The sequence below is a fragment of the Sebastes fasciatus genome, chromosome 13, assembly GCF_043250625.1.
Source record: "Sebastes fasciatus isolate fSebFas1 chromosome 13, fSebFas1.pri, whole genome shotgun sequence".
Classification (NCBI taxonomy): domain Eukaryota; kingdom Metazoa; phylum Chordata; class Actinopteri; order Perciformes; family Sebastidae; genus Sebastes; species Sebastes fasciatus.
The window spans coordinates 25,112,931-25,139,088 of NC_133807.1; the positions used below are offsets into that span (position 1 = coordinate 25,112,931).

The 26,158-nt window shown below is 40.4% G+C and overlaps 3 protein-coding genes across 4 annotated transcripts; 1 reads left to right on the forward strand and 2 right to left on the reverse strand.

Moving 5' to 3' along the window:
* Nucleotides 1-669: 669 nt before the first annotated feature.
* colgalt1a (collagen beta(1-O)galactosyltransferase 1a) lies at nt 670-14,747 on the reverse strand. The gene is made up of 12 exons (XM_074656406.1): nt 14,367-14,747; nt 8,528-8,638; nt 7,226-7,343; nt 6,523-6,657; nt 6,225-6,429; nt 4,855-4,974; nt 4,609-4,685; nt 4,371-4,477; nt 4,123-4,255; nt 3,346-3,473; nt 3,053-3,259; nt 670-2,053 (listed from the first exon to the last, which is right to left on the reverse strand). The coding sequence occupies exons 1-12, from the start codon at nt 14,594-14,596 to the stop codon at nt 1,786-1,788; spliced, it is 1,839 nt and encodes a 612-aa protein (XP_074512507.1). The 5' UTR covers nt 14,597-14,747; the 3' UTR covers nt 670-1,785.
* Nucleotides 14,748-15,334: 587 nt separating this feature from the next.
* Nucleotides 15,335-19,057, reverse strand: pgls (6-phosphogluconolactonase). 2 transcript variants are annotated; one of them, XM_074656413.1, is made up of 6 exons: nt 17,997-18,271; nt 17,809-17,916; nt 17,590-17,691; nt 16,059-16,199; nt 15,456-15,642; nt 15,335-15,410 (listed from the first exon to the last, which is right to left on the reverse strand). In XM_074656413.1, the coding sequence occupies exons 1-5, from the start codon at nt 18,258-18,260 to the stop codon at nt 15,496-15,498; spliced, it is 762 nt and encodes a 253-aa protein (XP_074512514.1). In that variant the 5' UTR covers nt 18,261-18,271; the 3' UTR covers nt 15,335-15,410; nt 15,456-15,495. The 2 variants fall into 2 exon arrangements, with proteins under 2 accessions (XP_074512514.1, XP_074512515.1); XM_074656414.1 differs by lacking the exon at nt 15,335-15,410 and adding an exon at nt 18,926-19,057 and having other exon boundaries at nt 15,420-15,642.
* A 2,801-nt stretch (nt 19,058-21,858) lies between these two features.
* Nucleotides 21,859-25,236, forward strand: LOC141780949 (uncharacterized). Its single transcript, XM_074656421.1, has 4 exons — nt 21,859-22,377; nt 22,473-22,551; nt 22,636-22,732; nt 24,454-25,236. Exons 1-4 carry the CDS (start codon nt 22,067-22,069, stop codon nt 25,140-25,142), a joined length of 1,176 nt encoding a protein of 391 aa, XP_074512522.1. The 5' UTR covers nt 21,859-22,066; the 3' UTR covers nt 25,143-25,236.
* The last annotated feature ends 922 nt before the right edge of the window (nt 25,237-26,158 follow it).

Sequence of the window (26,158 nt, forward strand, 5' to 3'; positions counted from 1 at the left end):
TAAGTGACATTGATAACAGACAGATAACAGCTGATACTTCATCTATACTATATCAGAATACATCATTTGGTTAAATCAAGTTCTTCTTTACTTTAATGAACAAAGGGGCTCATACTCACAGAGTCAGGTTGTTCCGTATTGGGTTACCTTCACAGCTGAAGCAGAGGGTTACCAAAATAAAACAAGTACGCATACTGTATATACCGATGAATTTGATATAAATGGATCATCCACGAGGTGTAAATGAGGTCTTAATAATCAAAGTTATGGTAACAGAGGCATCCCCTTCAACATACTATACCTCTGTCACAATAACACATCAACATTTTCTGTCAAAAATCTGTTCTAAAGAATAAAGGCTAACACTTAATTTTACAGGTACGCAAATTTCATGATAATTAGGTGATAATTAGAAAGTAATCTATTTTAAATTTCTTTGGAATTCCTGCCAAATTAAGTTATTATTCAGTTTCGCTGGGGAATACTCACAGTACAGAAGCTAAAGACTTTGTTTCACTGGGACTTTAATTGAAGTGGCTCCTCATGTCTTTGGTCTGCTCACACTATCTTGTAACTGGCTACAGGCTTCCACTGTCAAGTTAAAGTTGCACAAACAACATTAACAGAGAAAATGACAACATGCAATATCACAGGAACCACAAATTCAACTTTCTTTTTTAAAAATAAAACATTTTATTTATTGTTGGCACAATGCACCACTAACATTTTTGTGCAAGATCCATAGAGTGAACGGCTCCCATTGATAACAACTTCCTGGGAGAATAAGTGGAGTCATGTGACACAGAATAAATAATCTGTAAAATGTAAGATGATACAAACTTTATGTTGTTTATGTTCTCTTTCGCAGAGACTTTTTTTATGAAGTCTTGCTCACAACAAAAGGTTCAAATTCATATGTAGCTGAAAATGATTCAGCATGTTTGGATGTGGTTGGGTGGGTTAGTTTTGAGGGAACTTAGAGGGCATTTATAACCGCGTTACTCCCAAACCACCATGTTTTGAGGCGTGTACGGTGGTTTGTGTCGTCTATCACCATGTCAACAGCGGGTTGGCGGCATTAGCCTGGGAGCAATCCCAAAGTGGCGACAAGGGAGACGGGAATAATGAACTGCATTGGTATATAAACTCTACAGTAGTAGAAGTAGTGTAACTCTATGATTCTGAGTTGTGTGTTTTGTTGCTTTGGTAAAGCTCTAATGCAAGCATCTTACGTGTTGGCTAATGATTATTAAAAACAATATGAAGTTTAAAAAGACAAAATACTAAAAGCAAAAGACATGCAGATGTTTCTCTTCTTGGACTAATGAATTTACAATGATTAACGTTTGATTTAAGACGTGAAAGTCTACGAAAGTCTTGATTTTGTATTTGTAGTCTTGAGAAATTTATGTATTTAAAAAAAAAAAGCATTTCACAGTGTAATCTCAAATTATGACAACGTTTAACTGCCAGGTGACTGAAATGTAACAGTCCAACTGCATTCTTTGCTGATATATAGGTTCATTTCTGTATGACAGACGGAAGCTGGGTACTGCAAATGCCACTCCGAATGGCAAGTCTAGTGCCTTTATAAAGTAAAAACTACAACGTGACAGAAAACAGCACCTGATCCCTTTTTAACTTGTCACATCTGGATAAATTAAATCGGCCTACAAACTCCGATGTCACATCCCTGCTGTGATGCAAAAAATCTAACGTATCAAAGATGAAACATGATTAAAAAACTAAAAGGTGGTTTGTAACATTTTCATTCGGTTCCTCCTCTCATAGCTCGTCCCGTGCCGTACTGTCCAAAGGCGACTGGAGCACATCCGAGTTCTTGGCCTCGGAGCTGATCTCGGCCTGCTCGCCAGTTTTTCCTGAGCGCGCTCTGTCCCAGTCTGTACGGACCTTCTCATTGTCCCACACTGTGGAGGTCTCTGTGTCGCTGATGTAGCCTTTGTCGCCCGTGTAGTGAGTTGGATACACGAGAAGAGGCTCGGCTGAAAACGCCTTCAGGTCCCTGGTTTCAAACTCTTTCATGTAATCAGACCTGCGGAGGAGAAGGTGATGTCAAAATAAACTCCAGAGCAGAAGTAGATGTTAAGTGTGTGTACCAAAGACTTTATATAAAGATGGACGACATGACAGCTCTCCAAAAATGAAGCCAAAACACCTCGATCGCCCTCTGGTGGCTGGCTGCAGTATCGGTCATAAAGCCTGCCCCCTCCATGTCAGCGGATGGGACATGGGTCAAACTAAAAAGTCAAGTACACCAAAAATAAGTTTTCCCAAAGATGGCTTCTGTTATTTTAGTTAGTTCTTATAACGCTTTATGTTCAAGTGTTTATTTTTCTGATAAGTTTGGTTTTAATTAGTTATTTGATGCCATAAAAAGGGGGTGAGACGTCATGATTGACAGCTGCTCTTAGTGAAGTAGTCGCGGAGTCGGAGGCTCGGGAATTGTACGAGAGAGGAGATGTAACTTTAACTTTCCATAACCGTCACAAGTCTGTGTAATAGAACATGTGTTAATTTGATCATAAATGTAGTTATAGAGATATTATGGTTAGTTGTTTGTGTCTTTCTAGCCCACTGGTTCCCAAAGTGGGGACCCCCAGGGGTCCTTCAGGGAGTTCCTGGGGGTCCCCCAGCAAAAAGGGGAATAATTAATTTTAACTATAATTCCCACAAGTAAGTACAACGATGACCGATTGTGTGTCTATTTTGATCGTGGGTTTCATACACTTTCTGTAATAAAAGCAAAAAGCCTATCAGATGGGGGACCCATGAGACAAAGTCTTATAAAATGGGGGTCCGTGGTCTAATATGTGTCAGTTTAGGGGTCCTGAAAAAGTTTGGGAACCACTGTTCTAAACAACAGCTACCGTGGTAACGTAGAAGCTAGGTGGCTCACGCTAACAAGCTGCGGCTGTGCTTGAATCGTGATTGGCTCGGGCCGGTGTGTGGGCGGTACCTTGATACTGGCGTCCGTCGTCCGTCTTTATATACAGTCTATGGTGTGTACTTGTACTGGGTAGGGTGCACTTACACAGGGTGTTTATTGTACATGATGGGAAGAAACTCGTCCACTGGCAAAATCCTCTTAAGTGGTTCTGCTTTCAAAAGCTTCTCTGCACCTTGTAGTGATATCATATAGCCTAGAGTCCAATACGAATAGTCCGCCTCCACTATGTTGTGTATATTAGGCACCGCTTTCTCCGGGTGATCCACCTGCATTCTCTTCCGACCGATATAACTGGAAGAAAGAAATAGAAAGGAGGAGTGAGAAGCAATTGAAAACTTTAAGAGAATCAAGGAATTGTGAAGGAAGCACAAACTCACATGAGATCCCAGTCCAGTCCTTCGTCCTCCACCTCCCTCATCAAGTTCTTCAAGCGCCGTTTGAAGAAGATCTCGAAGCGCAGGTCGTCCTCGATCACCAGGGAGGTTTTCAAGCGTCGCTCCACGATCTAAGGCCCAGACACGGATTTATCAGTCACCTCACCCGCAAAAGTATTTTAACACCCCTAATTTCTTTAATTAACGCAACTTGCCATTTTTAGGTCGTAGCAGGCTCAGTTTTGAAAAGCTAGAGTAAATTTTGGCGAAAAAAAACTGTCATGGCCATTTTCAAAGGGGTCCCTTGACCTCTGACCTCAAGATATGTGAATGAAAATGGGTTCTATGGGTACCCACGAGTCTCCCCTTTACAGACATGCCCACTTTATGATAATCACATGCAGTTTGGGGCAAGTCATAGTCAAGTCAGCACACTGACACACTGACAGCTGTTGTTGCCTGTTGGGCTGCAGTTTGCCATGTTATGATTTGAGCATATTTCTTTATGCTAAATGCAGTACCTGTGAGGGTTTCTGGACAATATTTGTCTTTGTTTTGTGATGTTAATTGATTTCCAGTAAGAAATATATACATACATTTGAATAAAGTAAGCATATTTGTCCACTCCCATGTTGATAAGAGAATTAAATACTTGACAAATCTCCCTTTAAGGTACATTTTGAACAGATAAAAAATGTGTGATTAATTTGCAATTAATTGCGATTAAATATTTCAATGGATTGACAGCCCAAGTTCAAATGCTTGGCTTCTGGGGTTCACCTCTTTCCAGATGTTGTAGTGGGAAAGGAAGCATCCCAGCTCTCCCTTCGTCAGTGGACGACCATGATAGGGGTCGTTGTATCCAGGGAGCATGTGGATGCCCATTGACTGAATGTCACTCATATTCGTCGCTCTGAAATAGAGAGAGAAGAACAACTGAGACAAAATGGTAGAGATTAAGAGCGAACAGGACATGTGTGATAACCGAGTACTAAATAAATGTAATCATTAAAACAGAGTGAACTTACTTTCCATCTACAGCTGCAATGACCTTACAAGTAATCTCCTGCTCCTGTAGCGCCATCAGCATCCGCTCTCGGCGGTCAGTCCGCCTCTGCAGGTTTATCATGAACACCTGCACACGGGCAACAGAGGAGCCAGTCAGTGTAAGTACATATTTCTAACAGCAGCGGGAAGGCATTCAGCACAGATAGTGGAAAGAGGGCCATTTTTGCAGACTCCATCTTCACATCACTCGATACTCACCTCATCAAAGCCCAGTTTGTCGGGTTGTTTTTTAGGAACACGTACGTGTTTGGAAGGCATCACTGGGGGATTTCGCACTACACAGTGAGAGGGAAGATGGATGCAGAAATGGTATAAATGATATATAGAAACCCATGCTGATAGTTATCATTCGATAAAAGAAGCAGGAAGTAGACTTCAAGCTCATGGAAAAAAGGGGAGTTTGATGCAAAAGTAAAGCCTTCAGTCTGAATGCAAGCTACTCACCGTTAACCTCCAGCACGCTGTGCAAGAAGCTGTCAGCTTCGTCTTGCAAAGTATTGTGGGATCGCAGTGGCACGGGGAAGTAGCCATAGGTCTCTTTGTTACATACAAACATTTGAACATCTGTAGAGAGCAGAGGATGCAAATGTTTTCTCAATATCAAGTCACATCATTTAGGTTGAAAAGGTTAAAGGGATAGTTTGGGTGTTTTTAACTGGGGTTGTAAGAGATACTTATCCACAGTCAGTGTATAACCTACAGTAGATGACGGTTGGCACGCCCCCAGTTTGGAGAAGCGACAGGAGTTACCGACACAAGCAAAGCAATGTACTGCTGTGGACGGGGGCAGCAGCAAAACGTATTTTAGCCACCTAACAGAAAGACGCACCTAAAAAAAGAATCAATATCCATTTAAGTGTACGCTATATTTAGAATATTTTCACCGCTTTACCTTGCAATCAGACAGCCCTTTCTGACAGGAAACTATCATCTATGCTCACACTAAAGCCACTAGTCTCCATTGAAAAAACCTGTAATTTTACTTGTGACTTTGGTGAATCCGAACTAACCAAAGTCACACAATCTGCGCATTCCAGTACCCACACTACCATACTATTTAGTATGCCAGAAAAAGATTTAGTATGTCCCAATGCATAGTATGTCAAATGCAGTATGCCAAAAATACCTCGATGTCCTACTACATGTGGTTGCATTTTGCAGTATGAAAGCCAGTATGCTTTTCTGGCTATTCGGACCCACAACACCCTCTGCGCAACGGATATATGAGCAAGAGGGTCAAAGTTCAAGACGCAATGTTATGACGGAGTAGTATGGCCCAACTGTATGCATACTACATGCAACAGTACGTACTTTGTAAGGGCAGCTACAGTACGTACTAAAAGTAAAAAGAAAAAGTATGCGATTTGAAACGCAGCAAAAAAACATAAACAAACTAAACTATTGTGGCAGCAGCAGACCAGCAACTCCTGTGTTCTGAGAGGTAAAAATACAGTTTTTTTTCCAATGGAGTCTGGTGGCTTTGGCAAGAGCATAGATAACGGCTCCAGTTCCCTGTCGGAAACAGACTGTATAACTGTCTCACAGCAAGGTAAACCGGCAAAAATATTCAAAATATAGTGTACACTTAAACTCATATCTTTCTTTTAGGTGGCTAAAATATGTTTTGCTGGCGGCCCCGTCCACAGCAGTACATTACTTTGCTTCCATGCAGTCACTCCTGTCTGCTTCTCCAAACTGGGGGCGTGCCGACCGTCATCTACTGTAGGTAATACACTGACTGTGAATAAGTACCTCATACAACCCCACTTCAAAAAACACCTGAACTATCCCCTATAAAGACAAACTATAATTACCTGCCATCCGAGCAGAGTACGCAAACACAATGATGTCATCAAAAGCCCAGCTGTATTCTGTGTGTGGCGGGTGAAAGGCCAGCTGCCGGGACGCCTCTTTCCTGAGGTCTATCAGGAAGGTGGAGTGCACCATGGGGACTGCGAAACAGCCCTTGCGCACCTGCTTTCTTATAGGTAAGTAGGCAGGGGTGCGCTTATAGTAACCCTGAAGAAGCAGACAGGATTTAAGAGCATTTATTAAATCGAACAAACCCTTTTGAAAACACTTGACATACACGAGCTTCATCAACACGGATACCTGGGAGGTCATTCCACACCAGAAGTTTGAATAGGCTGCACGGGAGTCGAGCATTGGAGCAATGATGGTCTTGTTCTCGTTCATGAGCTTCCAGAGCACATCGGGGTTGGTGAGGAGGTTATCACAGTCCGCCAACTGCACAAGGAGAAGGAGATAAACTGTAAAATATGTTTGTGGATAGTCAAAGAAGTGTGGTGTACATCTTCAAAAGAAATACAGCGGAGGTCATGAGGGTTAAATGGAGCACTAAAACTGAGCTGGTAAACAAACCCAGACTATTCATTTCATTTCTGTTTTCAAGAAAAGTGTTTCCGTAAATGTGTAGCACAAAATTATTGCAATTCTGGATGAAAATTATACCCCACCGGAGCTCGACAATGTGGGCTGGGCTGGGGATATACAAATAGAAATGTGCTGCATTTTAAAATATGGTTGATGTCGAGTCAAGCTCGTAAGCTTCCAGATGAACCAGACCAGATAAACTTTAACCATAAGAGCCAGAAAAATATAACTGGGTTAACTTTCAACACTCTCCCCGGTGCTTAAATTACCACTGTGGACCCGACTCTGTACTTATCCTCCTGCTGCTATATTGAACAGTAAGGATCTGGCTAGAAGAATCGGCTCACTGTTTAAAATGGAAAATGTTTCAGTGCTATTGTGTTTTATTTTGTGCCTGTAAAGAGTAGTTTAGCAGACCTACCATATAGTAGTCCGCCCACATCTCACGAGCTGACTCCAGCGCCACTTGCCGAAGCTTCATGACATGCTCATAGCGGAGGTCTGTCCACTGCTTCGGACCGTCTTCATCCCGGTAAAGTCTAAAAGAGACATTTGGATACCGATCAGAATGATTTTATCGGCTCTGTGAGGTAACTTTGAGAGAATATGATAAACAGTTATTTTTATAAAACAGTCACTATAGACACTTTTACAGCTGGTACAATCATCAAAATATGAGCGCATGTTTGCAACGAAAGAGACGTTTTGCCTCAGCCATCCAGACAAGTTCAAGTTTAAACATTTAATTAAAACTAGGGCTGTCAAAGTTAATGCAATAATACCGCGTTAACGCAATAATTTCTCGTTAGTGTAACATTACACGCCAGGTTTCTCCACCAAATACGTGTATATATCTGGCCACTGAATATCGGGCCACTTCTTCTACCCACTCACTAATAGTACACAGATCTGGAAAGTCAATTTGTTTCGGTTGCATTCCCAATCTTTGGTTGGTGGTGGTTAATGTACTTGCATAGTTTGACAAGCTGCTGTACTACGCCGTACTTCCGTTGCCAAAAAGCGTGCGCACACTTACGTACATCATCATTGTTTGCAAACTGTAAAAGCGTTTATATCCTGACAGTAGTGCATGAGACATAATCTGTGAAAAGAGTCATGTTCTTCTGTGTCCTCCTAGTGCTCCTAATGGCATTTGCATGATTCACTGCTCACAAAACTTGCAAACTCTGATCAAACGGTCAAACTAGGCAGCGCTGATCAAATATGAATCAATATTCTGTTACTGTAATGCCTATTTCTCTCCTCAATTGTTTTCAGAAACATCTTGTAGTGTACTGTTTAGCAGTAAAAATAAGAAAGTTTGTTACCCTGCAGCAATGTTGAGATCAGGTGAAGAAATACCAAACACCGCCCACCAGCCGAAGCACACTTTCTCATTTTAAAGCTAAACAGTACACTACACGATGTTAAGGGAAAACATTTGAGGCGAGAAATAGGCATTACAGTAACAGAATATTGATTCATATTTGATCAGCGCTGCCTAGTTTGAACGTTTGATTGGAGTTCACCAGTTTGGCGAGCTCCTTGGCTCTGATTGGTTGTTTTCCTTCGGGCATTAGGAGCACTAGGAGGAGGCAGAGGAACAGGATTTTTTCATAATGACCGTTTTATAAAAATAACTTTTTATCATATTTGCTCAAAGTTACCGACTGCAGCATTAAGAAACACAAAATATCACCAGAAACTCTAGTAAGTAACCAACTTGGGCTCCTCTTGCGGCCTCCACTCCACATAGTGGTAGAGACTCTGCATCTTGACGAGCCAGTCCCGCAGAATGACCGTGGTGTTGTCCTTGTTATGATCCGTCGCCACCCTGTCAATAAACAACAGATGTGAATGATTAGAAACATTAGAACATCAGAGGGGTTGAACATTATCAGTAACTGAACTGAGACCAGTAACATTGGTTGAATGTAGCACCGGTGCCAGACCGGATCCAAGCTGAGACAAGAGTTGAAAGCCAACACCACGACTCAAATAACAAAAGCACAGTGTTCACTTTTCATAAGCTCATTGTCTGCAGCTGTGGGAACTGACACAAGTGTTAATGATACAAACATCACAAAACAAAAACACTGTACTTTTAGGTTATATTATTTAGGGCATATCACACTTTAAAAAGTACTCAGATGTTTTACTTCAGTAAAAGTAGCAATACCACTGTGTAGAAATACTCTGCTACAAGTAAAATTCCTGAATTCAAAATTTCCTAAGTATTAAGATAAAAAAATATAATTAAAACACCAAAAATAAAAGTTTAAAAAATGTGCAGAATGGCGCATTTCTGAATAATATATATTATATTATTGAATTATAATTATTTGTGCATTAAAATGTACTTTAATTTTGCAGTTGGTAAAGGTGGAGCTTATTTTTTATTATATACACTGTTGAGTTGCTTGTGAATTTCACAAAGGGATCAATAAAGTCCTATCTTTATCCAAGTTAATACATCATACTTTATTTGCTGATTATATTTTGTACTATTTATCTGAATCTGCAAAGTAACTGAAGTTATAAAATGAATATAGTGAAGTAAAAAGTACAGTGTTTGCCTCTGATATGTAGTGGAGTAGAAGTATAAAGTAGCAGAAAGTGTCTTAAAATTGTACTTAATTAAATGTACTTAGTTACTTTCCACCACTGACTATACTATATAAAATAAACAGCATTACAGAAGTGATACTTTTGCCTGCAATAGATTAAAAATGTAAGGAAATGATTTGAACTGGCTGAAGTCGTGTGTGAGACGAATTGCATGTTTGATCTAATTCTGGAAAGGAATGAAATCACGTGCTCGCAAATTATTAATTTCCTTTGGTGGAAATGTTCTCTGGTCGTGCCTAAAGCACAAATGTGAACACATTTTCAAATATCTGTCAACCGTTTGGCTGAAAAGAGAGTTTTTCATATCATACTATATCTAGTCTTTGGGCACATGATGGGACGACTGTTTTTGCAATAAACGCCATTATATTTTATATGTAAAATAAATTACCAGCTATTGGGAAATAGCGGAATATATAATGTTTATATTAAAGTAATTTTTGATCAATTTTGAGGTAAATATTGGGGTAATTTGGCAGTAATTACAAAAAAAATTCAAATTACTTGCTATTATCACCTAATTACCATGAAATTTGCAGACCTGTAAAACGAAGTGTTACCATGATTTTTCATGTGAACTAAAAATTTACAAGTTGTACTGTTAGATAGTTGCCCAAAGTATGTCCGTACCACATTTCAAGACTTTTGACCGATCAGAACAAATGCAAAAAGGTATTTTTCCTCATCATACTAAATATAGCCTTTGGGTTAATCTTAGAGTCATTACATCCGCCTGAATCTCTTGAACAAGAAAGTGAGAAATGGTGCCACAAAACATCCACAGCCTTCCTTCCTTCCTTTCTTTATCCATGATGTAGTGTACAGTAACATCTGCACGACAGCTGAGTTGCTCAGCGGGACGACAGCCAAGCCGACAGATTTCACACGGACCCGTGAGAACACAGCAGTTCCTCGCTAAACAATCTCATCCCTCACTCCTGCTGTCCAGCCGTCCAAATCCTCAAACTCACTCTTCCGCCTCATGTTTAAGCTCAAATAAATGTTTGTTAAAAGCATAGTTTTAACTCTGCTCTAAAACATACATCTACAAAGTGGTGTTTCACTTACATCTGGTCTATTGTTGCTCTTTTAGAGCAGAAATGCCGGGCTAATTGCAGACACCAGAGATTTAAATGTCACTTTGGATTCGTTGGCGTTCGTACAAGCAGCTGCAGAAATGCTTCAGCATAAAAAGCATACACTGTGTAGGTGTTTATAACATCTCACAGCTGTTTGCATTTTACAGATGTTCTGCATGCACATTAAGCTACATGTCAAAACAAAACTGTCCTGACTTCCCCCATATTTACAGAGAGTTTTACGACAAACAACTCCATTCATATAAAAGCCTCTACATAAAGAGGGGTGGGAGGTAAAGTTCAGGCTGGTGAGTGAGGAGCATACCTCTCCGAGCCCTCCGGACTGTCATGCTCAGATCTCTGAGGGTATAAATACGGGTGGGCTGTTGGAGCATGTTGTTATTATGTGAGCAACACCTCCCTTTCACTTCCCTCAGCTTTGCCCGAGCAGTCGACAGATGTTTAAATGCTCCATAACATCCATTTGTACACCCACAAGATAATTGCCTTTAGTTTGTCACAAATGTCAGACAAGGTGCAACTGTGCTGGAAAATAGTCGACAGAAATGATAAAAAATGGACATGAATTTACACAAAATGTCCTTAAGAGGGCTAAAACATAATGCAGTTAAGTTAGTGATTAGTTACTTTTTTAGAGCTGCAACGAGTAATCGATCAACTATTAAATTAATCGCCAACTATTTATATAATCGATTATTTGGTTTAAGTAATTTTTGAAGAAAAAAAAAAAATAATTCTGATTCCAGCTTCTTAAATGTGAATATTTTCCGGTTTCTTTACTCATCTATGACAGTAAACTCAATATCTTTGAGTTGTGGACAAAACAAGACATTTGAGGACGTCATCTTGGGTTTTGGGAAACACTGATTGACATTTTTCACCATTTTCTTACATTTTATTGACCAAATATTTAATCCAGCGATTGTCAAATTGGGGTCCTTAGCTTTCTGTCAGGGGGTCCGCAAAATAATTTATTATTATATTAATTATAAAATTGTGCTGTATCATCAGCATATTGTGTCCATTACTTCCACCCACGTTAGCTTTGGGCCAATAGAAGTGCTGATATGACTGTGACACACAGCAATAATATTCTTATTTTTTAAGTTGAATCACTAACTGAACGTCAGCTTTTAACCGGCAGATTGTTTAAACATTTATTAGGACTATTCCTTCTGCAACATTTCAATTTTTTGAAAAGTATAAATGCTGTCAAGTTGAGTTCAAAAAAATAAAATTACCCTCTCTTTACAAGTATATAAGTGGAATTAACATGATTTGAATTGTAATGTGTTTCTGTTTATCACTATGAAACAGGTCTGAAGTATTTAGGTTGAAAAGTTTTTTAGTTCCAATGACATAAGTGTACAAATAGTAGTAAGCATATGCTTTAATCAGTGTTATGATTATGAGGGGGTCCTTGGGAAATTTTCTCCTCTGTTAGGGGTCCCTGGTCTCAAAAAGTTTGAGAATCCTGATTTAAACAATGAGATTTTTTCAATAATACTTCACTTACTACTGGACAGAGTAGCAGCAAAATGTCACAAAGAAAATATGATCGCAGAGCACAAAAACATAGCGCACAATGGCTGAAAGAACACCGTGACCAAGAGCCAAGATCTACAAAAGAAAGTGCTCCTCAACTGTGTGTGTGTGTGTGTGGGCTCGACCTATCTGGCATGGAGAGGAAGTTGTGCTGCTCTGGCTCTATCTGATTGGTGACGCCTGGAAGCTGCTTGACATCCTCCTGGATCCACCTCCTCACATATGTTCACATTACATGTATTATTTTTGGTCATATGGATTGTCTATGTTGTATTTTCATGTTGTTACTCTGTACACACGACATCTATTGCATGTCTATCTATCCTGAAAGGGGGCAAAGCCTATGGGAAGGAGGCTGGGTCATGCGTCATCAACGCGTCATATCTTTGGGGGTATAACACATGTGCAGTAAAATCTGGTCTGCACTCGCCGAAATTGAGCCAATCACAACGCACGACCGCAGCTTCAGTTACACTGCGCATGTGTTATACCCCATAGCCTAAGACCACAAGATCCATGTCTGCCCGTCACTGAGCCTCCTTTCCATAAGCCTTGGAAGGGGGATTCCTCCTCTGTTGCTCTTCCTGAGGTTTCTTACATTTTTTCTCCCTGTTAAAAGGTTTTTTTGGTTAAGTTTTTCCTTATCCGATGAGAGGGTCGTACAGTAAAGGACAGAGGGTGTCGTATCCTGTACAGATTGTAAAGCCCCCCCGAGGCAAATTTGTGATTTGTTTAGCTCTTTTTTGACTGTATTAGCTGATGCTTCTTGTTTTTTACACTATCCCCTTTGCTGCTGTACACTGCAAATGTCCCCAATGCGGGACTAATAAAGGAATATCTTATCTCATCTTATCTTATTTTGGGCTATGCAAATAAAATTGACTTGACTACCTGTGGGCTGTGTGATATTATATAAAATAAAGTGATTTAGTTCCATGTCTAAAAGCGTACTAGGAATATTATTAGTACACTTTTAGACATGGGACTAAATCACTTTTTTTGTGGTAACGTTAAAGCATATATATATATATATATATAAAGGAGGGGGGGGCACACAAAGAATAGCCTAGGGGGCCCTATAACCACCTTAATCCGCCAGTGTCTATCCATCCAAAGATGGGATACCTGGAGCTATAAAGCTTTACAAGCTGGAGATCTGTGTGGGCTATAAAATAAAATGTATCTGACATGATGATTATTGGTGTCAATCACAATCACACATCTGGCTGACATCAGGAGGTGATGTGTGCTGCAGGAAATGAAGAGTACAGGTATGCTTAAAGGTGTGCGCATGTATTAAAAGACAGTTTTTAGACACAACAATAAGTCACTGTAAGGGATTTATTTAGCTCTTTTTTTACTGTGTTAGCTGATGCATCTTGTTTTTTTGCACTATCCCCTTTGCTGCTGTACACTGCAAATTTCCCGACTGCAGAACTAATAAAGGAATATCTTATCTCATCTTATCTTATCTTATTTTGGGCTATACAAATAAAATTGGCTTGAGTTGACTACCTGTGGGCTGTGGGATATTATATAAAATAAAGTTATTTAGTTCCATGTCTGAAAGAGTACTAGGAATATTACTAGTACGCCTTTAGACATGGGACTAAATACCTTTTTTTGTGGTAACGTTAAAGCATATATATAAAGGGGGGGGGCCTATAACCACCTTAATCCGCCAGTGTCTATTCATCCAAAAATGGGACCCTGGAGCTAAAGCTTTACAAGATGGAGATCAGTGTGTGGGCTATATATAAAAATGTATCTGACATGATGATGATGGGAGTCAATCACAATCACACATCTGGCTGTCAGGAGGTGATGTGGGCTGCAGGAAATGAAGAGTTCAGGTATGCCTAAAGGTATGTGCATGTATTAATAGACAGTTTAATAGAGACAACGATAAGTCAGGGTAAGGCATCTGTGTTAGCTCCCCTCGTGGCCAGATCAGTCCTGTCCCCTCCCCTCCACGTATACAGATCAATGCACACAGTATCCAGATGTGCTCACCTCTGGAAAGGCTGCTATAACATAATAATGTTCATGCATGGTCTGAAGTTAGATATTTTACTGCTTGTTGAGATGTGTTGGCTTGTTGAACTTGGCTATTCCATTATAGTACCAGTGTGGATCCACCCCATTTGGACCCAGAACTCCCACAACTCATGCATTGGTTTCTTATGCAAATACTTTCAAGGGAAAGTACGACCCCTATCTTGCAACATGGAGGGGAACTTTACTTTTAGCTGCCTGACTAGCTTGTGAGGAATCACTGTATCAACTTACCATAAAGCCATCCGGTCCTTGGGGTAGTTGAGGCGCTCAATAGTACCGAGGAAATAAGGCAGAGAGTGCTCGGAGTTCCTGCAGATGAGAGCGAGGAAGAGCCGCGGAGCGAGCAGAGGAGACTCGGGGCTCCAGCGCTCCTCTGCGAAATACCCCCGAACAGGAGGGCTGCAGCCGGCCAGCAGCAGGGCGAGCAGGGCGGCGGGGAGGAGGCAGCAGAGCCCGGCCATTGCGGCAATAAATTAAAGAAATATGTGTATATATATAAAGAAAAATCTAGCTGATGAGACCCTGCTATAGAAAAGTTGTCTCTTGACTTTGCGCGGTCATGACAGACAGAAGCAGAATCTGTGCTGCAGCTCCTGATGTGACAACACTGCAAAGTTGAGCTTTTAAAGGGGTGGGATCTATCATCTTAAAGGGGATGGACTAGTGAACACAAAAAAGGCAATAAATGTTTAATTAACATTTTATTTTTCTAAATTTCCTGATGAATAAAAAGTGTTATAGATGGTTGTTAGATGCACCAAAGTTCCAAATTAATGCAGATTTTGATTGGATATTTTTATAAAAGGGTGTGAAGGCAACTCAACTTTTTACAGTGTATTGATATACAGTATTAAAGGAACAGTGTGTATCATGTTGGGGATCTATCAGCAAAAATGGGAACAGTGTGTACCATGTTGGGGATCTATTAGCAAAAATGGGAACAGTGTGTACCATGTTGGGGATCTATTAGCAAAAATGGAATATAATATCCAATGTTTTCTTTAGTGTATAATCATCTGAAACAAGCAGTGTGTTCCAATCCGCGTACTTACACTTACTATTTTGAGTGCATAAGTGCGTTCACACTGTGAAGGATTTCAAAATGCAGTGCACTCGAAGTACCCGGGTGTTGTACATAAACGGTCAAATTGTTGAGTGTGGAACGCTGGACACTTTTCACACTCAATGGTCACCATCTAAAAACTAAACCTCTGATACACACACATTCATCTCCATATCCTATGTCACGATCTCACCTACGTAAACCAATGACGCCTTCATGTGAAAGCGGGAATGTTCTGCACTATTTTTTTTTCACACCAGTGTTGACGTCCTGTCTTCATTTGGCAGATGGAAAGCTCTAGAGTTTGGCCCCTGAACTCAGCCTCTCTACCTGGATAGTTAAGGAGGCAGCTGCGGGGTCATCAACAAGCCAGAACAGCTCGCCGTTAGTTGGGACGACGCGAGCCGCTGGAAACGCCGGACCCTCTCTTCCCTCCAACACTTCCTGCAAGAAAATGGTCAGTGTTACGATTCAACAGCATCGTTACATAACTCAGTGGGTCGTACAGCTGCGGATTCATAGATTATTGTATTGTTTTAGTCATCCGTAACGGAATAGAGGCAGAAATTTGTGCTCAAGCTCATGTTCCTTTCACTTTTCTTGTTTATCTTCAGTCCTGACAGGGTTTTCTACGGTCAACTGTAATTGCTGAGTCATGTAATTGGACCTGCAGAGCCAGTGTGAATTTCAGTGACTTTGTGCATGGTTTTTGCATTCATCTTTTTTTTCCTCTGTCTCATATTCAATGGGTTTTGTGTCTAAACATGCCCGAGCCTGGACTGATTTACTGTGCCAAGGAAACAGCAGGGTTTTAAGATCATGAATGTGAAATGTGCTCAGGGAAAGACTGTAAATATTACCTTCAAAACGGGTGCTTTGCTTCCTCCTGTTGACACAAAAGCCACACAGCGTGCAGAGTTCACCACCGGATAGGTCATAGTTACACGCTGTGGCGGTGGTTTTGGAGAGTCGCTGATGGGGGCCACAATCTTCTCGGTTTCCTGAATATGGGGTACACCAAAACCCAATCATCTATCATGTGTGATGTATAGACTCGCCAATGTGAGAACCACAACACCAAGACTATACTGTGGCTGTCAAATATGATATAACATGAGGAAGAATGCAGCACAGACATGCAACAAGCAATGGCAGTGCAGACCACAAAAAAAAATAAAACCTATCAATGATCCATACATAGTCAGAGGAGTGTCTTGAAAAATGCAGGCAAAATACTTCTTCTAAACGAGCAAATCAGGGACCACATCAAAGAGTAAACCCCGAAATGCCTCCAGACCTTACTCAGCAGGGCTGACAGAATAAAAAACAATAATGTGTCTGCATTAAGAAATCCATATTTCTATGACTGAAGGGTATGATTTACAGAAACATTTGCAGAATGCCCAGAACCCGGCAATTTAATGACCAGTTGCAAATTTATAGACATTCCTAAAATAGAGTCACACTGTCAAACATGGTTTAAAGGCTAACTGCTGTGTTTTTCAAAGTGGACCCAATTTCTCCATGTTTTTGTGTCTAACTGACTAATAGGGACAACAATTTCTGAAATTGGTCCAGTATTGAGGGAGAGTGCTGTAGACGGCAGCTGCTCACAGGCTGCAAAATGGTGCCATCAGGGCAAGATGGCAAGTCATTTATGTGCTTGTTTCTGCCGTGACAGGCTCCGATTGTTATTTTAAGTGTTTGACATTATGGAAAGAGTCTCGCTCAAGGAGAAGTCTCGTTCGGAAATCTGGCGAGGTGATGTGTTGCTGGAAGACAACGGTGGAAACGTGGAATACATCCATGGCGGAAACACGAGTGCCAGCCGGGCAGAGTTTGTTGTGTTGGAGGTACAGAAAGCGCAGCTAAGTGTAATCGAAAAGATCTTCAATATCATGGCTGAATATTTAGATGATTTCCACGATGTGGATGAGGTCTTTGAATTTGACGAATGCCCGTATTTATTTGAGCCAGAGTATACGGATATTCAGATTTCACGAGACTTCTCCTTGAGGGAGACTTGGACACAAAAACAGACTGGATCAAGTGAAAGGTAAGAAAAACATATTTTTCTGTAGGGTCCTTTCCGTAATGTTGTCAGACACCATCGGATCCTGTCAGTGGCAAAAACAAGCACTTTTAGTGGATATAACGTCACATTGACGCGGCTCACATGCACTCGCAGCTCGTTTTTTTTTTTTTTATGAAATATGAAAAATTTATTCCAAACAACGCTATGATTCCCTCATTGGTTCAATCAACTATATCCTCTAAGTCTGAGATGTGTATAGTGCAGAATCAGAGAAGGGGTGTCTTTGTCAGATATACAGGCAGACAATACAAATTCTGCCTGCATGTCTGTCAGTTTAACTTAAGTTCGGCCCTCACCTCCAGGAGAGGATGGTCTGGGAAGAGGGAGCAGGTGTGTCCATCAGGGCCCATACCCAGCAGTAACAGGTCAAACACTGGGACGCCGTCGTCTGGGAACGTCTGTGTGTTTGAACGTAGCAAAACAATAGTGTAAACATCCTGCATAATATTTAAATGTAAAAGAACCTGTAATGTGTGTCTTTAGTATTGGTCATAGATCTGTAAAGATGTCTGCACCTCCTTCAGCTTGCGGGTATAATCCTCAGCACACTCGTTGACTGGCAGAGAGGAGTCGATGGTTAAGATCCCACTGTCCGGGATGTTGACCTTGGAAAACAACTTAGTCTGGAAAAGAAACAAAGGGTTACATTTGAATACCATACATTAATGTAAACCAGGACACACACCTGATAGAAAACAGATACCTTGTACAGCCCGTAGGTGCTCTCAGGGTCATCGAAGGAAACCAGTCGCTCGTCACAGAAACCAACCACCCACTTGCTGCAGTCCAGCCCTGGCCGGGCGGGCAGCTCTTTGCCGAGCATGGACACAAGGCTTCCTCCAGAGAGGCCCAGCGTGAATCTGCCACGAGAGGCGATGGCCTTCTCAGCCCGAGATGTCACCAGCTGGGCCAACACCGGGCCGAGCTCCGCTGAGGAGGGGAATACCACGACTCTTCTGCCAGCCATTAGAGAAATGTCTGAAAAAGAGGAGTTAGTACAGAAAGAGAACAAACAGGTTTTGAGCAACACTGTATAAGGAAGTAAATTACAACATCGTTTTGCAAGTCTTGCATGGTGTGTCTGTAAGAACAGGCCCTTTTCACTGCAAATTTCCCCACTGTGGGACTAATAAAGGAGTATCTTATCTTACAGCTGCCATTGTGACATGTCATAGCAGGGTGAACACAGGTGTAATTGATCAAATTAATTATGGTCCCATTCTATTTAGTGTGTCACAGCTATTCCAGTGAACCAGCATGCACAATACCGAGTCCTGACCCACCTAAATGGAACTGTGCCATAATTAATTACACCTGTGTTTACACTGCAATGACATGTCACAATGGCTGCTGTGAAAAGGGCAAATTCTGCACATAAACTGTTTATATATTAAAGCCTTACTTTTTAAAATATTTTAAAAATATTTAAAATTTAAAATTACCTTGATACTATTACTACTACTGAGACTGTGCAATAAAAGTGGAGCTAAAATAAACAAACCCAGCTCATTCTGCAGGATATTGCATTAACTAGTATCTTAAATATGCAGGAGAAGAAGCGACGCTCATTTCTTAAACAAACTTGACATTTAAACTCTTAAGTTACAGTCCGAAATAAAGAAGTGTCCTTACTTTGTGGGGAATATCAACAGCAGATTGTCATGAGGAGGATTTTCAGTCGGCAAACGTAATTCGACGCACTACTTCCTGAAACGAATTCCTCACCAGCCAATCACAGTCTCTGATTTAGACCGCGCTGCATTCTGGTCAGTGGAGTCTTCGACTACGTAGCTGCAACGACATAAAAAGACAGTTTATCGACTTAATAAGTTTAAAAACAGACCATTAACCATACAATTCAGAATATTTGGGGATAATTTCACACAACATTGATAGATACTGATCAATAAAGCAGTTGTGTCACCATTACAGCTCGATATTGTAGTTTTACAGTCTCTGAGTTAGACCGCGTTGCATTCTGGTCAATGAAGTCTTCGATTACATTGCTATTTATTTATTTAAAAAGGATCCCAATTAGCTGATACCAATGGCACCAGCTAGTCTTCCTGGGGTCCGAAATCAAGTACATTAAATTTATCACATACATACTATATACAACATCATATTTGTGTTACACTAATAACATTCAAATTTTCCAAACATATATAAATGTCACATTCATACACATCTTCCACAACCATTTAGCCTTAAGGCCCCATCATCAGGGAAAAGGAAAGAAAAGAAACACCATACATGACCAACACTGGACTATCGATCAGCTGCTTCAGTGATGTATTCTTAGATGGTATTTGAATGAGGATTTGTTAGAGGATTGACGGATTTAAAGAGGGCAGCTATTCCAATGATTGATGGCACGATAAATGACCGTCTTTTTTAAGGCATTAGATTTTGTGTGAGATAACATGATTTGGCCATCACCTTCTGTTCAAGTGAAATGACTGTGAACGTCTCTGCATTTGGTAATTTGACGGTATAACAACTCGGGTTTAGTAGAATAAATGCTGTTACTAAAGAATGTCGCTGTGCTTAAGGCGAGTCTTTTCTCTACATAACCATGACAGTTTATGATGCATGCTGTCTGTGTTCGTTCTCATGGGGCAGTGTAAGACTAGTCTTGCAGTTCTGTTTTGGGCAATTTGTAGTTTCCGCAGTACACTTTTCAGTGCAGAAGGCCATACAGGTGAGCAATAGTCCAGGTGGCTTAAACTTAAAGTTTAACTTGTCCCAGAATGTGTGCTGGAACATACGGAAGGTATTTTTTTGCCATGGAGATGCCATTTCCCATTTTCCTGACAATTGTGTCAATTTGCTCTACCCATGACAATTGATTGTCTATAGTCCCAGTAATGTGACCTTATCCACCTGTTGTATAAGTTCACTGTCCAAGTAGAGATTCAGTGTGGGCATAGATGACAGCTTATGACTAGATCCCTGAATAATAGATTTGGTTTTTGAGATATTTAGTACCAACTTATTTTGTTTTTTATCCAATCAAAGACCAAGTGTAGGTCTGAAGATAGAACTTGGTCTAGTTCTCTAGCTACAACGACATAAAAAGACAGTTTATTGACTAATAAGTTAAAAACAGGCCATTAACAAAACACTTCAGAATATTTGGGGATAATTTAACACAACATCGATGGATACTGAAGTCAATAAAGCAGCTGTGTCACCATTAAAGCTCGATATTATAGTTTTATGCACGGTAACGGTTGCTATGCGTCCTCCTAGCTCAGGGGTCTGCTCTCCAGTGGCTCCCTGTGGATTATTAAAAATGGAAATGTATAACTGTTTTTTGTTTACATTTTCATTTTTATTTATCATTGTTGTAGGTCTATGGTACGACGGAGTATTAGGGCTACATTGAGGAAAAATAAATAAATCTGAGATTTAGAGAATAAAGTCATAATATTATGAGAAAAAAGTGATATTATGAAAATAAAGTTAAAGGTTTACGAGAAAAAAAGTCGTAATATTATGATAATAAAATCATATTATTATAAAGTAGTAATTTTATGTGTTATTTTCTTTTTTTCTTGTTAAGTTATGACTTTATTCTCATAATATTACGACTTTTTTTCTCGTAAAGTTATGACTTAAATCTCGTAATATTACAACTTTTTTTCTTGTTAAGTTATGACTTTATTCTAGTAAAGTTATTGTGATGGAATTTTCCATCAATTCCTCTCTTATTGGTAGAAAGGTCAGAGTGTTTGTCAGAGTGTCCCTCTGTTGACATTATTGGGTTGGAGTCCTGTCTAGAGGAGCCACCGTTATCTGTACAGCTGTGCCTGTAGTGGAGACCGTAGAGCCAGTCGCTAGGGCAACCAGGGTCAGAGATGCCAGAGGAGCGAAGTAAGTCAAAACATGATAAGGGGTAAGACACTGAGCACCAGGGAGGAAGGACAGAGTTGTGAGGCCCTTCACGCAGAGAGCATCTATTGTGGAGACCTGACAATTCTCCTTGATCAAGCTTCAATAAACCTTCTTTTGTAAGACATCATCAGCTCCGGACCTCTCCCTTCCAAAGTTAACTTGTGTATCAATTATTCCATCACAGTTATGACTTTATCCTCGTAATATTACGACTTTTTTCGCGTAAAGTTATGACTTTATTCTCGTAATATTCCGACTTTTTTCTCGTAAAGTTGTATTATTCTTGTAATATTATGACTTTTTTTCTCGTAAAGTTATGACTTTATTCTCGTAATATTCCGACTTTTTTCTCGTAAAGTTATATTATTCTTGTAATATTATGACTTTTTTTCTCGTAAAGTTATGACTTTATTCTCATAATATTACGACTTTTTTCTCGTAAAGTTATGACTTTATTCTCGTAATATTCCGACTTTTTTCTCGTAAAGTTATATTATTCTTGTAATATTATGACTTTTTTTCTCGTAAAGTTATGACTTTATTCTTGTAATATTACAACTTTTTTCTCATAAAGTTATGACTTTATTCTGGAAATCTCAGATTGTTGTTTTGCGGCTCCAGACAGATGTTTTATTTTATAAACGGCTCTTCTGATAGTAACGGTTGCTATGCGTCCTCCTAGCCGGAAGAGGGAGATACTGCATCCGGTTCAACCACTTGAGTTTTGAAGAGAGACACTCATCTTGTGGGTATGAACACACACACACAGCTAAGTCTCCTGTATTATTAACTATATCGTACAGTGAGACTTCTTAGACTGCATCAACTTGTCCGTGAGCATCTGGGTGTCCAACCCCAACAGAAAGAGGAAGGAACATGTCGACAGTCTTCTCTTTCCAGACGCAGCTCGTCTCCATCATGGACGCGTTATCCAAAACAGCTGTGATGGAAATCAGCAAACTGGTGGAGATCGAGTCGAAGATGCTGAAGATTGAAATAACTCGAGGGCGGAACGAGATCTCCTCGCTGACAGAGAAACTGCAGCTGATGGAGAAACTGCTTTATATCGCTCAAGGAGGCAGACAGCTGCAGCTTCAGGAGGACGCAGCAGCAGCAGCAGCAGCAGCATGCTCGGTGGTGGAGGACGAGATACTGGAGCCTGACAGGACGATACCTGTTCTAAAAAGGTAGGGCTCTTGTGTGTAGCCTGTAGGTAGGCAGTATGTTAATATGCATGACTGTCTTTGCTCATCAGCCCTAACATAAGTTTATTGCATCCTAGTGAAAGTCCATGGGAAAGTTCCTCCACTGAGATGAGCAAGTGGCATCATCTTCAAGGTGAAGAGCATGCCATAGTTGAAGTAAGTCCTGCACTGATCATATTATGTCACTATATTGTACCTTCATTTGTAACAGGTGCAATTCATACTGTTCTCTCACTATAGCTCCAACTGAAAGAGCAGCCTGAGCTGATAGTGGTGAAGGAGGAGCCATCAGAGGTGGACAACAGAGACTGTGAACATGTTAGGACAAGTGAAAACAGTGAGTATTAAAGGTCCCATATTGTAAAAAGTTACATTTTCATGTCTTTTATATTATAAAGCAGGTTCAAGTTCTATATAAATACTGTGAAAGTATCGAAATGCTTAATCCACAGGGAAATACACACAGCCCGTATTCAGAAACTCTGCATTTGAAACAAGCCGTCAGGATTTCTGTCCATTTGTGATGTCACAAATCTACAATATTTAGACCATTTCACAGTTTTAAACCTGTGACATCAGCTGACAGGACGTAAACATGGACCCAAACTGTTGCCTTGCAACGCAATTCTGTTGCAATTCCATTGAAATGTACTAAAACGGAGCGTTTCAGTGAGAGGGTAAATACAGTTATATTTAAGCAGACAGTATGAGGAAAATAAAGTTGTTTTTTTTAACATAACAGCATGTAAACATGTTCTAGTAGAAACCCAAAATACAAGTATGAACCTGAAAATGAGCATCATATGTGCCCTTTAAAGGTCCCATATCATGCTAATTTTCAGGCTCATACTAGAACATGTTTACATGCTGTAGGCTAATGTTAAAAAGTAAACTTTATTTTCATATTACTGTCTGTCGGTCTGTCTGAATATGCCTCTGTTTACCCTCTGTCTGAAACACTGTTTTAGCACATTTCAACGGCATTGCGTTGCTAGGCAACAGCTTGGGTCCATGTTTGTCCATGTTCCTGTCAGCTGATGTAATTCACATACACTGGCTTTGTCCGAAATTGCATACTATGCACTACATACTCGATATGTGTACTAACGTTCAACATACTTTTGTGTGAATTAACAGTAGTATGTGTCTTTTCGGACGCACTGAGCAGTAATTTTCGTCATCACTTCCTGAGAGCCTCCTTGGCCGTTGTAACCATGGTAACCCGTGCCAACCTCATGTGACCAAACAATGATTTGTGAGAATCAAAGTCTGAATTAATTTAAAATATATATTATGCTTAGCAAAGTGAAAATTTAAACTTACAGTTAAATTGAAGCGTTACTGATGTTACACAGCTGTCCGTCAACGTCTGTTATGAACACTGTCGTCGCTACTGCATTGCATTGTTGGATATTTATGCCGCCGTAGTGTCCAGCGTTGCATACTGAAATATTTCACCAGAAATAGTATGCAATCTGCATATTATTGGTTTCATATTAAGGTTTTGAACATACTGAAATATCTCATACTGTTTTAGCGTATTAAATAGCATGTTAGTGTGGAATTTCGAACACAACCACTGTTTTTGAATACAGGCTGTATGTATATCTCCATGGATTGAGTGTTTCAATACTTTCACAGTATTTATATAGCACTTAAACCTGCTTTATAATAAAAAAAAGACATGAAAATCTCACTTTCTCAGAGCGCAAAACCGTAGTACCGCCAGCTGCCGTCTGACTTCCGTTGCTCCTATAGTAGTGCTATTATGTTAAGGATGGCATCTGAGCGAGGCGAACGGCATTACCATGGTTTTGCACTCAATGGCTCACGTTACCGCGGTCTTGGAAAGGGAGGAGTGAGCGGAGGGGCACTCAGTTGGTTGCAATCTGCAACCACACCACTAGATGCCGCCAAATCCTACACACTCCCTTTTAAAGGATCAAAACTTCAGCAACACTATTGTAAGACCAATGCATTCAGCTTATTGCAGCCTTCATCAGGGTAATTATGTTTAATAATATTCAAAATTGTAACATGTTCACATGCTGTCAACAGGAAGGGGAGCATTCACAGACACCCAGAAGAGTCCAGAAGTGATGCAGTGTCCCAAACACGTCGCAGATCGTCAGCAGCCTCTGTTTATCGACAGCTTCGTGACCATGAGCAGCCAGCCGTCCCTCGCCGGACCAGGGAGGAGGGAAACACAGTGGAACCCACAGCTCACACCCGCACACACAAACCTAGTGGCTGGGAAAAACCTGGCTCAAAATGTCACCTCCCAAAGCTTAAGTGTGCTCAGGAATATGAAGCTTCACAACTTGAGGAACTCGGCCGCTAAGAGGTTCGGCTGCTTGCAGTGCGGCAAGAGCTTCAGATGCTTCAGCCAGCTTGAAATACACCAGAGGAGTCACACGGGAGAGAAACCGTTCAGGTGCACTCTGTGTGGAAAGAGATACGCACAAAAGGGGCATCTGTACACACACCAGCGCACACACACCGGGGAGAAGCCCTACCGCTGTCCTATTTGTGGAAAGGGCTTTATTCAGAAATGCACTCTCGACATGCATCAGCGTACACACACCGGAGAAAAACCTTTTGTTTGTATTAAATGTGGCAAGGGCTTCACGAAGAACTGTAATCTGAAAAAACACCTCGCAGTCCATCTAGATCCTAGTTTGAACATGTACGGGAGTGAATCAAGTGTACCGACATTTAGTGGGACGTTCATAAATGGAAACACCTAAAACGGCCTGTCAAATGTAATGTAATGTCCTTCTGCTGCTGTTTGATTGAAATATTTTGTTAAATTTTAATGAATAAAGTTATCTTTGCTCCAGATTCGAGTGTGTATCGCCTGCTTTTACCATTAAAATGTGATGGAAATATGAGTCAATATGTTATCTGCTGCTTACCTAAGTTTGAACCAATCCCCTTGATATTGTGCTACAGTATAAATAATACACACATACTGGAGCTTACAGTATAAAAACACAACACTGTGAACTGACTCTGATGACTGAACTAATCAATAAAGCACTCTTGTTTTATTGATAGTTTTCAATACTTAATAAGTAAAAAAAACAAAGTTGCAGTAATCTAGAGGCCAGAAAATGGTTGGAGAATCAATAATCAACACAACAAAATGCCATTGAAGCGGAGCGTTTCATACAGAGGGTGAATACAGGTATATTCAGGCAGACGGTGTGAGGAAAATAGTGTTTTTTGAACATTACATTGTAAACATGTTCTAGTAGAAACACAAAATACAAGTATGAACCTGAAAATAAGCATGATATGGGACCTTTAATAACAGTAATGCTGATACAACCAATGTAATGTAGTTTTGCAGTTCCTCCCTGTGACCTCTAGAGGGCAGTGAACATTCATATAGTCTATGGTAGCTACACTACAACAGGGCTGTGTCAACAAACGGTCTAATGAACTTTTTATTAAAGATACACGATAGTACTTACATGATTTAAAATACATTTTTATAATCCCCACTGAAGCATTTAACGTTTTTAATCTCTCACTGGACCGTTATACTGTGCTGCCTTCAGGTGCTCCTCGTAAACGTTGGGACCGTTACCCACTAGTGATGGGAATTCCGGCTCTTTTTAGTGACCAACATCATTTGGCTCAGCTCACCAAGAAGAGCCGGCTCTTTCAGCTCCCAAACGGCTCTTCATTTTACCACTTCTGCCTTTTATAATTCAGCCAAATTTAGCGCTGTTTTGACCTATAATTAGTATGTTTGCAC

Bases quoted from the DNA above. Each gene is read 5' to 3' on its own strand.
- colgalt1a (XM_074656406.1), bottom strand. From the start codon at position 14,596: ATGGCCGGGCTCTGCTGCCTCCTCCCCGCCGCCCTGCTCGCCCTGCTG. The intron at 4,478-4,608 runs GTGAGTATCGAG...GCCCGTGTGCAG, and splicing joins ACAAACTGGGCTTTGATGAG to GTGTTCATGATAAACCTGCA. The intron at 2,054-3,052 runs GTAAGTGCACCC...TCTCCTCCGCAG, and splicing joins ATGTACAATAAACACCCTGT to GTCTGATTACATGAAAGAGT.
- pgls (XM_074656413.1), bottom strand. From the start codon at position 18,260: ATGGCTGGCAGAAGAGTCGTGGTATTCCCCTCCTCAGCGGAGCTCGGC. The intron at 17,917-17,996 runs GTATCTGTTTTC...TTTCTTTTCCAG, and splicing joins GCACCTACGGGCTGTACAAG to ACTAAGTTGTTTTCCAAGGT. The intron at 17,692-17,808 runs GTGCAGACATCT...TCAAACACACAG, and splicing joins ATACCCGCAAGCTGAAGGAG to ACGTTCCCAGACGACGGCGT.
- LOC141780949 (XM_074656421.1), top strand. From the start codon at position 22,067: ATGTCGACAGTCTTCTCTTTCCAGACGCAGCTCGTCTCCATCATGGAC. The intron at 22,552-22,635 runs GTAAGTCCTGCA...CTCTCACTATAG, and splicing joins AAGAGCATGCCATAGTTGAA to CTCCAACTGAAAGAGCAGCC. The intron at 22,733-24,453 runs GTGAGTATTAAA...TGCTGTCAACAG, and splicing joins TGTTAGGACAAGTGAAAACA to GAAGGGGAGCATTCACAGAC.